The sequence below is a fragment of the Elgaria multicarinata genome, chromosome 4 (genome assembly GCF_023053635.1).
Source record: "Elgaria multicarinata webbii isolate HBS135686 ecotype San Diego chromosome 4, rElgMul1.1.pri, whole genome shotgun sequence".
In the NCBI taxonomy this organism is placed as follows: Eukaryota; Metazoa; Chordata; class Lepidosauria; order Squamata; family Anguidae; genus Elgaria; species Elgaria multicarinata.
Window position 1 is genome coordinate 73,707,707 of NC_086174.1, and position 15,763 is coordinate 73,723,469.

Consider the following 15,763-nt stretch of genomic DNA (forward strand, 5'->3'; position numbering starts at 1 on the left):
ACCAATAACAATGTGCCTTCAAAACAGGCTGCACTTCCTTGAGTGAATAAAATGGCAAATGCACTATCAACTACTCTATGAGCTGCTGGATAACAGCGATGGCCCAGGCAGCTCAGCATTTCTCTGGTCACCAAAGGAAGGCATTGCACTTTCTGTGAGTACAGACCATTTGTTTTAACCTATTTCAGCAAATACATTTGGGTGGGTGAGGAAAAGCAGAGTTTAACCTGAGCCAGGACTCAAACCTTACCCCACCGCATTTGTGTTGTTTACTACATTTGTACCCCATCGTGCCTCAACGAGAATCCCTTTGAGCATCAACACAGTGCTCCTTACTACTGAGTAAGTGCAACCAGATGCCACCCAACTGGAATGCAGGAAGGTGGCCCCATGTCAGATGGTGTAGTTCTGGGCATGTGCAGTCCAGCCTCACCACCTTGAAGGAATCAAGTCACTCATTGTATGTAGCATCCTTTAGTTGCCATTGAACCTTCTAACCACAATTCACAACAATAACAATGGCACAGAAGGCTGACAGGCTTGAGAAAGAAAAAAAATGACAACTGTGTGGGAGGCAGAATGGAACATTGCTGGACTTGGTTACCTACTGGAAGATCTAATTTCTCATTCATGTTCACAAACATGCACCTAAATAAGAAATACAGCAAGTGAGAAAAGTATATTGCAGTGACTTTCGAACTGACTACCTTCAGGGAAATGCATTGCCTGCATGCCAGGGGGCAGCTAAGTTTGCCTTCGAAGCCTTGTGTAGTGTAAATCTGCCTACCCCAACCAGGGGCCCACCAGGTGTGTTGGACTACAACTTATTTCTAAACAGAATCCTCTTGTCAAAAGTACATCTTCCTGGAAGAACAAGGCATGACATAAGTGTGGTTTTGCCCATTCATTCTTTATTGCTACCTTTGCCTTTCTTTGCTCCTGCTCTTTGATATTCTTGCCTCTCCCTTCAGTGTCTTTTCTTTGTCACTTCTGAAATTCAGATTGTATGCTCATTGGTTACAATATATAGCAACAGCAATGCAGAACCTTAAGCTGAAGCTCTTCCCCATTCAAATTAATCTTGCAGAACAGTACCTGTGTATGTTACAATGTGCAACCCCCAGTATCAGAGGCAGTAAGTCTGTATACACTAGTTGCTAGGGTACATGGAAGGGAGGGTGCTGTTGCATCCATGTCCTGCTTTTGTTCCTGGTTGACAGCTGGTTGTCCACTGTGAGAACAGAGTGCTGGATTAGAGGGACCGTTGGTCTGATACAGCATGGCTCTTCTTATGTTTATAATGTACTGGGCAGAGGAGGAGAAGGTGATGAGAGTATACTGCTATACTCTGGTTTTGCTGAAGATAGATACAGACCAGAAGGAAACCACACGGGTTCAAACGTCTTTGCAAAACAGCAGATGAGTTCACCCTTTCTGTGTCATTGCTGGAGTTGGGTTTTCTAACAGTAGTTACTATTCTAACTCTGATCTCCTCCTCTACCAGAATCACCCCCAATAATCCTGTAGCATTTGGGGGTGGGGTGGGGGAGGTTGATGGACAGCAGAACAGTCTTCCAAATCGAACTTAGAAAAGAGCCGTTTGGTAGTGCAGAAATACCAGGCCCACTGATTTAATGTGCCCCAGTGTGTTGACCTAATACAGAGTTTTGATTCCCCCCACCCTTTGGCCATAAGAAAAAAATTTCCAAAACCCACATGAGGCCAACTCAAAACTCGCAAAATAGAGTGCAAGCTTTCAAGTTCTCCAGAACTCTTCATCAGGCAAGATGGTAAACCAAGCAAAAGGGGAGAAAGAGGTAGCCATGTAGTCTGCATATGTAGTCACAATCTTAAAATGGAATGTTGGAGGAGGTTGCAGACATTCAATGTAGGCCTTTACTACAGGTTTGGGATGAGGGCCAAAGTACCACACACAGATACACACACACTGTGCCCTTTGCAGGCCGGATGAGTCGGCCTGTTGTGGGGTGGATGACGTCAGGAGCAGGACCATCCCATCCACTGTCCACAGTTGTGGCCACATCCCTGACATAATCCAGTCGCTGGGTGAACCAGCGTCTGGAGCTTCAGCCACCACCTCAGTTGGGTCTGCTTTGCCTGAACCGCATGTTCCCAAATGCAGAATGGTACAGCAAAGTCAAAGCTGTCTCAGTTGAGGCAATGGCTGGTTTTCTGTTTTGGACCCCCTTCTCTGCCTTCTTCAGCAAGTTACTTTTCTTTTAGTCTCACTTTTCTTTAGTTTGCCTTCTGGGAAATAAGTTATTTTGTGACTGCCCATGCCCATCATGATAGCCATTTTATGAATGATCAAGCCCCATCACCCGCATGGCAGCCACTTTGTGAGCGCACCCATGACACTCAAAATTCCAAATATGCCCACCAATCCAAAATGGTTGGGGAGCCCTGCTAAAGCAATTGCTCTCTTCCCTGGCTATCTGTTCTCTCGCAATTACAACAGTGGTGATTATACTAGAAAGGAAAACAATCTAACACAAACCAGCAGTGCACATAGGAAGTGAATGATACCAACATCTTGAGCAGAATTTTGGTTTATCTTAAAAGGAAAAGAAAAAAAGGAAAAGAAATTAGCAGAAGTCATGAGTTGCTTTCACAGCTTGCCGATGACACATTTCTCCAGCATCACTGGACAATGTTTGCTTATTGCTAAGCACTTGCAGCATTTCAGAGATGATATCTGTACATCACTAACCACACTGCACAAGTGCAAACTCTCAGCTGAGTTGTTTTCAGATGTTTTAATCAGAGATAAGTCTGAAGTATCTGTGTGCGTATGCATGTGCATAAGCTTGTACATACGTCACTCTTGCACACCTATCTTAGGCACATGCCTGATGTTCTGACGAATATTGGTTGCCCAAAGGGTATATTTAATAAGCAAGGGGCTCATTTGTGCTCAGAACGTCTGAGGAAAAGTTGGAGTCTTCTGGTAAGTCAAAAGGCAGCTAGTACGTTTTGAGCTATGTAGGGCAAATATTCTTAAACATCCTCATAAGCTTTTCTTAACTCAGAAAACTACAGCTCTTTGAGCCTTGGCTAGTGTAAATAAAGCTTAGGGTTAGAAAGCGACTTGGTGATCATCACGCTCCTTAAGAAGCAAAAATCTTGCATAGCTAGATAGACCTCAGGAACCTCTTGGTCCTCAGCTTCATCAATCAACAGAAAATGTACACAATTCCACATGCTGGGTGGGGCTCAGATTTAGTCCTACTTGGAGTAGGCACATTGAAATAAATGGGACTTGTTAGTCATCCCTGGATTAAGTCCTATGGATTCCAATGGATCTACTCTGAGTATAACTAAACCAGGATCCAACTCTTGGGAGAATAGGTGTTGCCTCCACAAAATACCAGTGACTGGCGTATAGTAAAAGCATTTCTTTGTTAATGTATTAACATTGCTTAGTAATTTCTTGTAGCGTTATGCTGACATATTGGTGCATTTGTTTACTTTATAAATGATATTTCTACTTTGTAAATAATGCCATTTATTTCTAAAGCCTACAAAATGGATAGAAGGAGCCAGGCAAGTACCCTCAGATTCTATGGCAACAATATATTCTGCATTATAGTTTGAGGGCCTTGAAGGTTTCTGTGGTCTTCAGTATATGTACTTCCTTTGTATATCATCTTTCTGTTGTCTCTCTAAAGCAGATGCTGAATTAACTCTGTTGGATCAACTCTATTGACTGGAAGCATCCCATAGAACGTGCACACACAGCCACAGCTGCATCTCCTTTTTATGAAATACTTTTCCTGACAGGCTTTTCCTATCCTTGGACAGAAATGGAAGCACAGCAGAGCAAGCTGGATTTTTTCCACAAGCTGGGCTACGGCAAGGAGGAAGTGTGCCAAGTGCTGGAGAAGCTAGGCCAGGAAGCCTCAGAGAATGATTTACTACAAGAGCTGATTCAGATGGGGACTAGGTCCCAAGGGCCCGAGAACTGGACACAACGTTTTCACCTCAGTCCTGCGGCCCACGGAGCAGGCAGGGCCTTGCAAGTTTCCCAGTGGTCTAACGAGGAAGCAGATGATCCCTCCAGTAATTTGAGACCGATTGTGATTGACGGCAGCAATGTTGCAATGAGGCAAGCATCTTTCCATTTTATTTTATCGCTGACTTCCCTTATTTCTTAGTTTGCACTGTGGTCCAAGACTGACCTTATCTTCATCTTATCAAAGGTAAGAGATTGGACATCCCATGCTTGGTGGGGTTCAGGTGATGATCATTCCTATTTTCAGTGTGGACCAAATAACTGAATTGCATGATGTTTGAAGCGAAGCTAGTGAGATGATAGGAATATTTTTCTTGGAGGTGTTGGATCTATGACGGTAGACTCAAACAAGCATGTCATCAAGCAAGGAATAAGCATGTATGTGGGAACTGTCCCTGTGTAAATAATATGTAGTACTACAAGTGAATACAGATGGGATTAAGCAGATGTACTTCACAAGAAGAGCTACATTTTAAACAGACAGGATTAGTTCTCTTTCCTGTCTTTAGTGTTGCCATTTCCACTTCTCAAAAAGCATTTGCCCAATTTTTCTAAATTGACTTAGGGCCTGTTCAGACAACACATTCATCCATGGTTAGTGAGCATGTTTAAGCCATGGTTATATTGCCACCATGGTTAGGAATAGTTCACACAACACACTAAGTCGTAATGTTTAGTTCAAAATGCATAAGCACTGTGGCTTAGTGTGTCATCTGAACGGAGACATACATTACATCTTACCCATCCCCATAATATAAACCACAGCGACCTGCACATGAGGAAATGACTGTGCTGTGGCCTCTTACTTTGAGGCAAAAGTATGCTCTCCAGAAAGAGATAAGAATTCTTAGCTATGACAACATATTCTATACAAACTGATGGTAAGAGGGAGAAGCTGCAGAGCTGTAGCTTTGTGTGTAAAGGAAATGTGAAAGAAACAGACAGGGCAGGCAGTGTATGACTATTAGGCAGGTACACATGCCATAAAAAACCTTTAGAGTGTTAGGATAGCTGTACCCAAAAGGGAACACCCTAGGAGGCATCTCTCTACTAGAGAAGTTAAAAGTGTACAATAAAGTCTAGCAGACTTAAAAAGGGTCCATAATGCTCTTTTCTGAGGAAGACCTGGGGTTTTAGTTCTATAAAGGGGATTCTTGAAAGAGAATCCTCAACATCATCACCAAACCACAATCACCACAATTCTTTTGGGAATGCATGACAATGACTGGAATAAAATAGATGTTTGTGGTGTTGAATTGCCCCTAGTAGTATATAACATTGTCTGTTTGGGTTAAACTTTTTTTCTTTTCTTTTTTTAATACAAAGCCAGCCAGTGAATGATGGCAAAAATGGGTTGCCAGTTATTTAGTAGCCATTTAGTCAATCTAGCTTCTCTGTCTTCACCTTCTGTATGGCAGTGTACTAACTCTCCTTTCTCCTGAATTATGCTGGTAGCATAACCTTCTCTATCAACTACCAGCAATCTACACATGTAGTATTACTGCTAGATACGCACATTCCATTGTTTTCTCCCCACTATTCATCTTGAGCACATAATACCTTGCATTTTATTTTATCTTTTATTTGTTTATTTATTACATTTGTGAATCACCCAATAACTGAAGCTTTCTGGTTAGTGTACAAATTAAAAACATAACACAACCAAGTTTTATTTTCTATAATTTACAATTTCTGGATGCATCTCTGTCTCTAGTCCATATGATTTTGTTCTTCAAAACTGCCCCACCTAGTCAAGAGTTACTTCACTTTTTCATGTTCTTGCTCCTTCCCTCTCCTTGCCCACAGTGGGACCGGGATTCTTTCCTGTTACTATTGTTACATCATCAATTCCCCTTGGATAAGAAGCTGTTCAGCCTCTTTGTTTACATATTCAAGGAGTTGTTGAAAGATTTGACAATTGCCATAAAGTTCAAGGGCTAATGACTCACCTCGTTGTATTCTGGATAAGCGATCATGTAAACAAATGTGAAGTTGCTCTGTCTTGCTGGTAGAGTTCACAATTCGACAGGGGGTTGGACTCGATGGCCTTATAGGTCCCTTCCAACTCTACTATTCTATGATTCTATGAGGGAAGCTCAGTAACCTGCATGTGATATTCAACAAGGTTTTTATACTCATTCAATATAGGCAAGGGCAATAATCCAGCACAACAGCCCTGGGAGTGAGTGGGTGAACGCCACAGCATTCAGAATATTTTTGATGGGGAGGATGTATAGATGCTGGTCTAGATTAGGTTTTATATTTGGTGGTCAGAAAGTTCTATGGATTACTTGTGACTGTACAAAGTATTATTGATGAAGTGGAGGGGAAGGGGTACTAAAAATCACATTACATTCACGTCAATTTGTCTTTCTCTCCAAGGCAATGGTGGGCAACTTGTTTCCCTCCAGATCTTCTGGCCAACAATTCCAATCATCCCTCACCATTGACTATACTGGCTAGGGCTGAGGGGAGTTACAGGTCAAAGCACCTGGATCTGTCTATACATTATCTTTGCCCCAAGGTGGCTCTGAATTCCTGCTGTGTCAGTAATATGACACAGCCACACTGAGGCAAAGAGCCGAAGATCTGCAGCTGAAAAGTTAGGGACTTACCCCATTTTTTCCTGCCTGAGCGAGGTCAGCATGGCTTGCTCCAGCACTGTGTCTCGGGCATTTCTGGGCTGAAGGCAACCTCCTACTGGCTGCCAGAAGCTACCAGAAGGGGAAGGGATGAGCCGAATGGCCGCTGGAAAGCCTGCGCTGCCTCCCCCAGTGGGGATTATAACAAAGAGGCTTGTTGCACTTAAAGACTAGCAAATTTATTCTAGCATAAATTTTGTGAACACTGCCCACTTCATAAGCTGAATAGATCTCATATTGACAGATTTATAAACATATGCTGGAGTGCAGAGAAAGGGGAGATGTAAACTGTTTTGTCAGAAGGAACTGAAATGCAAAAGGTACAGACAGTGATAATTACCTTAGCAGTCAGAAAACATTATTGAGTGAAAACACAGATAAAATTGTAATACTGAGCCAATTAACATACATAGTGTGATCAAAATACAAAACAACTAAGGTTTAAAAACTAATTCACTTAGTGCTGATGCCTCCCAGGTTGCCACTTTGAAAAGCTGCCCTTAACTCCCCCCACCCCCTGATATCAGCTGACTAGCTTATACCAAAAAGCAGTGTTGTATGCTTTGCCCCTTCCACCAGTATCTTGGGGTAAATTTTGGAATGCTTAAATAAGACCACAGCACTGAAATTTGATCTGAAATATGAATACAAAATATTTAAAAGCCTAGGCTTTGGGGCAAGATAGAAATAGGAAAAATAAATAAAATCATCTAAATATCTGAATTTAAAAACATAGTTTGAAATATAGTGCTACGATTTTGAACTTGAAGTTTTAGTTGTATTTTTGAAGTGTGCATTTTTTTCCACGCTTGCTTTAAAAAATATTGTATGAATTTTAGGAATAAAGCTCCAACATAGCAAACTAAAAGAAGCAAAATATGACAAAAATGAACATGAAACCACATTGACTATCAAGAACAGCTACCTAGACTGATGAGTTGAATCTGCTTTGCATTTGAAACCTAATTTTTAGTTGAATTAAATTATAATCCAGATTATCTGAAACTGAACTTTGCTCTAGAAATATTATTAAGATTTACACTACTACCTCCACACTTTGCCTATGCTCCTCCTGACAGTTGGTCATCCATCCACAAATATTTCTGACTTGTTGTAATGTAAAAAAAGTATTATGACATGACTCATAATTCCCCAAGAAGGCTCCCAAATAGCAAGGAAGTGGAAGAAAAGGGGGGAATGGTCAACATAACTGTGCTCTCCACCTTTTCAAGGGACATACTTATGGAACATCACTGATGCTGAAAGACGTGGGTGGGCTACTTCAGATTTGTTGGGTTTATTTATTTATTTATTTCAGTACCAGAATTGAATACACAGTTCTTTCATACAATGACCCTGTTCAGACGATACCCTAACCCACAGTAATTAAGCATTCTGAGCTAAACATTATGGCTTAGTGTGTTGTGCCTACATGACCATAGTGTAAACACACTCACTGACCATTTACTGCAAAAGGATTAGTGGCCTAACCATGGCTTAACGTGATGCCTGAACAGACATAATGTGATCTTTTTCAGCAGCCCACTTTAGGGGAAGAAAAGATTTTTAGTTGTTGTCATTAGATGACTGGGACTTATAAATCACTGACTGCCCCAACTCCCTTGGATTCGTAACGAGCATTTACGAATCCACGGGAGTTGGGGCAGACAGTGATTTACGAGGCACCACTCGCCGTGCTATAGGGAGTGACAACTTTATACATTCCCTGAATTTGGGATCAACTGAGTCAGCCCACGTATATTTTCTCCCCCCCCCCCCAAAAAAAGTACCTGAACTGAAGTTTTTAACGAGCTATGCTATCAGGCCATTGAAGACCGCAAGTCGAAACACGTTTGGCCTTCACTCACAGATATTGTGGAGCAGCTTTATTATTGTATTACTGTTGTCTGTATGCTTTTTCTTTTTGTGTGTATGCCTCTAAAAAGTGTTCCACATTTTAATATATATATATATATATATATAGAGAGAGAGAGAGAGAGAGAGAGAGAGAGAGAGAGAGAGAGAGAGAGAGAGTCTTTTTTGCTATAAGTTTATTGTTTCACTATTTCCTTAACTTTGTAGCCACTCATTAGATGATTGGGAGCCAGAAACCCTTCCCAATCTACTGCAAACCAACTAGAAATCCACCAATTGATCCTGACCATCAGCCCTAAATGATACTAGAAGTCATGTAGATATCATAGCCAGAAACTGTCAGAAAAGCAGCAGAAATGTATGGCACTAAAACACCCCTTCCCTAACTCTTTTATTTTCTTTTTTTGCAGCCATGGAAATAAAGAAGTGTTTTCATGCTTGGGAATTCAGCTGGTGGTGGACTGGTTCAAAAACAGAGGTCACCAATATATCAAAGCCTTTGTCCCATCTTGGAGAAAAGAACCAAGCCGATTTGATACCCCTATTACAGGTAGGCATGCATCCAACAGATTATAAATATGAAGTTATACATGTTTCATACCACCAGAAATAGTGATTTAAATATGCATTTGAGAACTGTTCCTATGCTCTTCTAGGAGGACAAGATAAACAAAGTAGACTATATACAACAGAAATATGTTATGTTAGAAACACAGGCTTTCAAATACTTCAATATTCTTCCTTCAAGCTTTTGTTGTTTTGTCCAAAGAGCAGATGAGGCCTGCTAGCTTTGCATTCTCTTTTACCAACAAACCCATCTCTGACAACCAACCAGCCCCCTTTTCTGCTTTGTATTTCTATCAGTAATATCTAGGTGTCGGAGACTGTAGGTCTAGCTAACAACTCATGCTCACTAGTGAAAACATTCCTCTCCCTCTGCCACTCTCAAAAATAAAAAAGATATCATAATATTTCCATAATTCGCATGGGTGTTACAGAGACGCCCATCAACATGGCTACATTCAGAGACTATTAGAATAGAGGAAGATTATATGTCCTGCATTGTAAGTGGCACTAATTTCTATCCATCTGTCTATGTGTAGTGCTGTGCAAACACTTGTCTATAATGGAATCTCATGCTTCTTAAGGGGCAAGTGTCTTCTGACACATTTCAATTGCTACCTCCCTGTGGACAAATGATTTTATAGATGCATATATATATAGAGAGAGAGACACATAATTGTCCTCAACTACACCACTGTAAAGCTCCTGTGTCACCTAATTATCTGCTCCTTCTGTACCCTGTAGTGATGATCTGTTGCATTGCCATGGGATCCCAAGCCAATTTAAGCTCCTGAGTATTTGCTTAGATAATTAATTTGTCTGGATTATAAAGTATTGAAAATGCAGCTAGTGTAGAATGCAGCACCTTGGCTGTTGCTAAATGCTGCCCCCTTTCAGCATGCAACATCTTTGCTGAACAAACTGCAGGGGCTGCTTATTTGCTGCTAGACCAGGTTTAAGGTTTAACTTGAGACCAGGATATTTGATATGTGAGAGTGCTCCTTCTCCCTTATCAGCCTACTTGCTCACTGAGATCATGGCATGGGGACACATGTGGTGGTTCTGCATGACATGAGGTCCGTTTAGCGTCCACTCGGAATAGAGCTTTCAGTGTATTGGGTACCTCTCTGCAGAATTACCTGCCAATTGATGTCAAGCTGGGGGCAACATTACTTTGTTCTTAACCTTAGCTAAAGACATTTGTGTTTAATTAAATAAGCTTTCCCTGAATGATCAGCCACGGTTTTATTGGTATAACTTCATTTAAAAACTTTTTATTCTTTTGTATTTTGTTTGTTTATTCTTTACTGTTCCCCCAGGAAACATTTTTAGATCTAGATTGGTTTACACACGTTTGTAAAATAAAATAGATAAATGCCTATCTGTTCTGAAACCTGTAGTGTTTTTGTCATCTTAAAAGTTACCAGGTAATTTACAGCTCACTTGTTTACATTCCAGTTAATTGAAATCAAGGAGATTAAGATGGATTCAGTTCAAATCATTCAAATATAATTTGAGCTGCAGATTATACTGTTAGTTATCAATATATGGACTTGAACGGAGAATGACCTAGGCAATTCTTTGAGGATTCCCTGCGTGAGAGGTGTGTGTACACACACACTTGGGATCTTCCATATATACTTTTTGGTTGTTGTTCATTCTCCTCTCTCTCTTACTTCTAGACCAGCATGTCCTTGAAAAGCTTGCAAAGGAAACAATTCTCGTGTATACACCATCCCGCAAAATGAAGGGCAAAAGGCTGGTGTGCTATGATGATCGCTACATTGTTAAACTAGCCTATGAACAGGATGGGGTCATTGTTTCCAATGACAACTTCCGGGACTTGCAGAATGAGAATCCTGAGTGGAAATGGTTCATCGAGCAGCGACTACTGATGTATTCTTTTGTCAATGACAAGTAAGAGATTGGGATATTTGAAAATATCATCTCACCTTGTGTCACTTCTATAGGTCCAATTGAACTCTGCTAGTATGGTCAAATGCAGATTTCATTGCATTTGGATCTGGAGCTTTTATTCTGCTGCCAGGAGTGTCTCCAAGCAAATGTCTGCTCAAAAGGCTCCCAGTGGCAGAAAGAAGGGAGGCAAACTTTATTTATTTCCCCCTCCCTCTACAGCCCAAGCACCACTTACCACACTGTTTGGGAAGGTACCACAAAGAGACTACAGGAGGGGGAGAGGAATTGGCAAAGATCTCCTCCTCCTCCTCCTCCTCCTCCTCCTCCTCCTCCTCCTCCACTCAGCCAGTGGAAAAGCTCTACGGGATCAAAAACTTTCCACAGATGGAAGGAGCTCTCCTGACCAAAGGCTGCCTTTATTTATTGTGTTCATGTCCCAACTTTTTCCTCCAGGGAACCCAAGGTGGTTTACATAATCCTCCTTCTCTCCATTTTATCCTCACATCAACAACCCTCTGATATAGGTTGGGCTGAGAATCTGTGACTGGCATAAAGTCACCTAGTGAGCTTCCATGGCTGAGCAGGGATTAGAACCTGGATCACCCAACTCCCAGTCCAACACTCTAACCACTACACCACACTGGCTCTCTATTGGATAGAACTCATTACATTTAGGGGGAAAGTATTTAGCTTTTTGAAAGGATGTCCTTTGAAATCTTTTCTTTGCATCTATCAATGCAAATTCCTTGCCATAGCATTTGGCTATAACAATTATTATTATTATTATTATTATTATTATTATTATTATTATTATTAGTATTATTAGTATTATTAGTATTCCACCTTTTGCCCAATACTGGGCCTCAAGGCGGTATTACAAAGTTTAAAACATACATTTTAAAACATAGGAGGGGGAAAGTAAAAAAAGAAAAGAAAAAATAAGTTTAACAACAACAACGTAATCTAATTGTATGTACGTTGCCTTTCCCACATTGCTGGACTTGTTTGTTATCCTGCTGAGAGGCCTTATTCTCCGTCATATTCACATGCATCCATCGGAATAAGAAACTGAACAAGTGAGAAACAAGTATAGAAAATTATAATGCAATGTTCTTAAATCCCTCCCTTTGAAATCAATGGCATTTGTAAGTCCCTAACTTTGGTTGGATCATCCCCCATAATTGTATGTATTCACTTTCATTATTGCTGCTTAATACTTGGTCTGTCACCTGGCCAAGTATTCCACGTGGATGGTCAGGGATTGATCGGGGGAGTAGCTGACACATGATTGGATTTGTTATAAAAGCTATGCATATAGATTCAAAGTGCTTGTTCCGTGAAGGTTTGATGTCTGTTTCCAAAGCACCAATTGACTGGTACATCTACAGACTAACTAGTTCTGGCCATTTTTTCTCTATTCATGACATTGATTATAAAATGCTGCATGCCCACATCTCTTCTCACTAGTGGAGAAATTGCATGCATGCTGGATACCTTCTTCTCTTAGTGTTCTGGCCTAAATATCATGTTAAAGTTATGCAAAGTTTCCCTACTGTGAACTTAAATGCCATTCAAGAAATAGGATGGTGTTATTTGTTATTAAAAAAAATGACCATTTGATTTTTTTAGATTTATGCCTCCTGATGATCCTTTAGGCCGACATGGACCCCCTCTTGACAGTTTTCTCAGCAAAAAGCCACTTCTTCCTGAACCAAAATGGCAGCTCTGCCCTTATGGTAGGTTTATGGTAACTGCTCATCTATGTAGCTTATAGCAGCCACACTGAGAGCAACTTCAGACATTACTTCCATCTTAGGCCTTTAACCAAATGACTTTAGCTTCAGCCATTTTTCTTCTTTTCCCCGCCTTTCCCATTTTTTGTTTTGCTTTGTTTTTCCATCTTGCCTGATCAAGAGTTCTGAAAAACTCAAAAGCTTGCACAGTTGGTCGAATAAAAGCATTATGCTAATATGGATTTTAGCCAAGACATGGTGATTCATGCGCCTGCTTTTCATGCCTTGAGTATAAAGTCCAAATGGGGAACATGTGCATCACCCCCATGTAGAGATGCTCCACAGTACCTAGAGATCCCACATCTTCCCATAGAAGAATTGCCTGAAATTCCTTTCAGACATTACAATGGAAATGCATAAAGCAATGAGTAAGAAATTACTTCTCACCAATTTCTGTAAATATTCAAAGCTACCCCCATTGCAATGGGGCATACCAGCTGCTACTTTTTGCTCTACATGGTAAACATCACCATAAAAAGACAGAACTTGGAGGAGGAGGAAGAGGCAAGACATTATAATCTGCCTCTGCTTATCTTGCCATACCTGTATATATGTGGCAGCATTATTCTACCCTTGACATGTTACTAAGTATATAGGCCACATTTTCACTGAACAGCTTTCAATCCCAATAGTGACCGCAAAGAGGCTGAACAGCTCCTCTTTTCTTCTCTGATACAATAGCAAAGTAACAGCCCCAAGCCAGCCAAAGATGTGAGTTTCTGAAAACCAAACCACTACATTTTCTTTTCATATTAATCAAGATAGATAGATAGATAGATAGATAGATAAAGATATATTTTTAAAAATCAAAAGTATCTAAGGTGCTTTTATCTGTCATACAGAAATACTTCCAAAGGGCACTAGGCCTACAATGCTTCTATGACCCATTGATGCATCCCAATTAAAGTATTTGAAATCAATTAGGTAATTATCTCCTTCTTTTTTCCCTGCAGACAAAAAATGCACTTATGGCATCAAGTGCAAATTTTACCACCCAGAGAGACTGAACTGGGACCATCTCTCTGTAGCTGATGAGCTCCGAGCTAAGACAAAGCCCTACCCACTTACTCAGAAGATAGAGGACGAGAAGATGACAACAAACTTCATAAAGAACAAGGGTGGGAATACAACAGGATTAGCTGGTCCTAAAGGTGGTGGTGTCATTGGCAGCAGGGGCAGCTCAGCAGTGTTTCACACTAATCCCCCAAAGCGGGAAGGGGAAGATATCAGGGGTTCAGCAAGTGACTGGCCAAGCATACATCAAAGTAACCAACAACCTGAACTGACTATATTACAAGGTCAGGCAAGCCATGCAGAGGCTGTGTCAAAGCAACTCACTGCACTCTCTCTCAGAGCCAGGACCCATTCTGAAAATACTCTTGCAGGTCCTGGTAAATATGAAGACCTAGTGGGTGCTCCACGTAAGGATCGTTATATCCAATACAACCAGAGTGTGCCTCTGTTTCATCATGGCCTGTGCTGGGACTGCCCATGTTTACAAGTATGTAATTTCCAAGGATGTTACAGGATGCAAACACCAGCAGTACAGACATCACCAATACCTCCTTGTTCGGTGAGGCAGGGCTTGAAGGCCCAACCCAAAGGACAACACTACGCTATAGCTTCTTCAGCTGAGTCATTTCCATACTGCAAGGGAGATATGCAATATTCTGGAAATTTGCAGGCCGAGTCATGTAACCAGGCACTTCAATTGGATTTCAGTTCATTTGGAGCAGTAGATCATTACACCCATCCTTCTGGTGCTGAGTTCCAGCAGAATGTGGCTCTGAACCCACTTTCTGGAAAGCAAGCCAATACTCAGCAAACTTTGTGCTTCGGCTTCCCATACAGGGAGGCAGACCAAGCTGTATCATCTTCCTATCCTGATGTTATAGACATGAGAAATTCAATGCCAGTAGTTCAAAGGCACGGGAATGTACATAGAAGATCCCCCAACAGAAAGCCATGGTAGGGAGAGAAATTTGGACATGTCTTATTATAAGACTCCAACTCCACTGTACATACAACTGGTACAAGTCACTTGATGGGAAGAACAGCAGCATTGATATAGTAAACTTGACTTGAGCTTTAATTGTATTCACTCCTTCTTTCCCACCCACCCACCCCCAGTTTGTCCCTTCTGAACTGCTGTCCTGACTGTCAATCTATCAAACCAATTTGAATTCTCCTCTAGATCTTTCTTGCATGGCCACTCTTCCTAAAAGTCTTTCTTCAACCACCACAGCCTCTGCTCAAATGACATGGTGGTTAAGTGTTTTGAGCAAAACATTATGGCTTAGCATGTCGTGTGAACCATTCCTAACCATGGTGGCTACACTACCACAATTTAAATACGTTCACTAACCATTTGCTGCAAAAGGGTTAGCGGCCTAACCATGGCTTAGCGTGTTGTCTGTACAGGCTCACAGGCTCTGATTTTATTATGTGTGTAATTCCTATAAACCTCTCTCAAGCCCCCCCCCAATCTTTGCTACTCCTTTATCAAACCCTGAAACATTATTTCAGACTTTTATTGTCTGTGTTGGAGGTACATAAAGCATTTATGTTTACCAAGGGCTATACTGGTATTATACTAGTGTGGGAAAGATATGCACGGCAAAGGTGGATGGCAAACTCTTGGGGACATATGCTAGGGAACCCTGCCTAGCTAGGCTTCCTGGTACATATCCACATCAAGCTTAGGAATGTGCATCTGCCATTCACACTTCGGCTTACCAACAACAACAGAAATGTGCATTGAGGCAAAGAAGTCCCTGCATATGGATGCTCAACTGGTGTCTGTGGTTTGAATTATCTTTTACCAATTTTGGCTGGTGCACTAGTTGTCATACCTCCTGGACAAACATGATCTTGCCACCGTTGGTAATGTCCAGGTTAGATGAGTGCAATACATCATGCATTGGGTTGTCTCTGAAAAG

The 15,763-nt window shown here is 41.2% G+C and overlaps 1 protein-coding gene across 1 annotated transcript; it reads left to right on the forward strand.

Annotated features, from left to right (window-relative positions):
* The first annotated feature begins 104 nt into the window (after window positions 1-104).
* ZC3H12D (zinc finger CCCH-type containing 12D) lies at window positions 105-15,070 on the forward strand. Its single transcript, XM_063124560.1, has 6 exons — window positions 105-154; window positions 3,690-4,126; window positions 8,961-9,100; window positions 10,797-11,031; window positions 12,661-12,767; window positions 13,778-15,070. Exons 2-6 carry the CDS (start codon window positions 3,825-3,827, stop codon window positions 14,794-14,796), a joined length of 1,803 nt encoding a protein of 600 aa, XP_062980630.1. The 5' UTR covers window positions 105-154; window positions 3,690-3,824; the 3' UTR covers window positions 14,797-15,070.
* The last annotated feature ends 693 nt before the right edge of the window (window positions 15,071-15,763 follow it).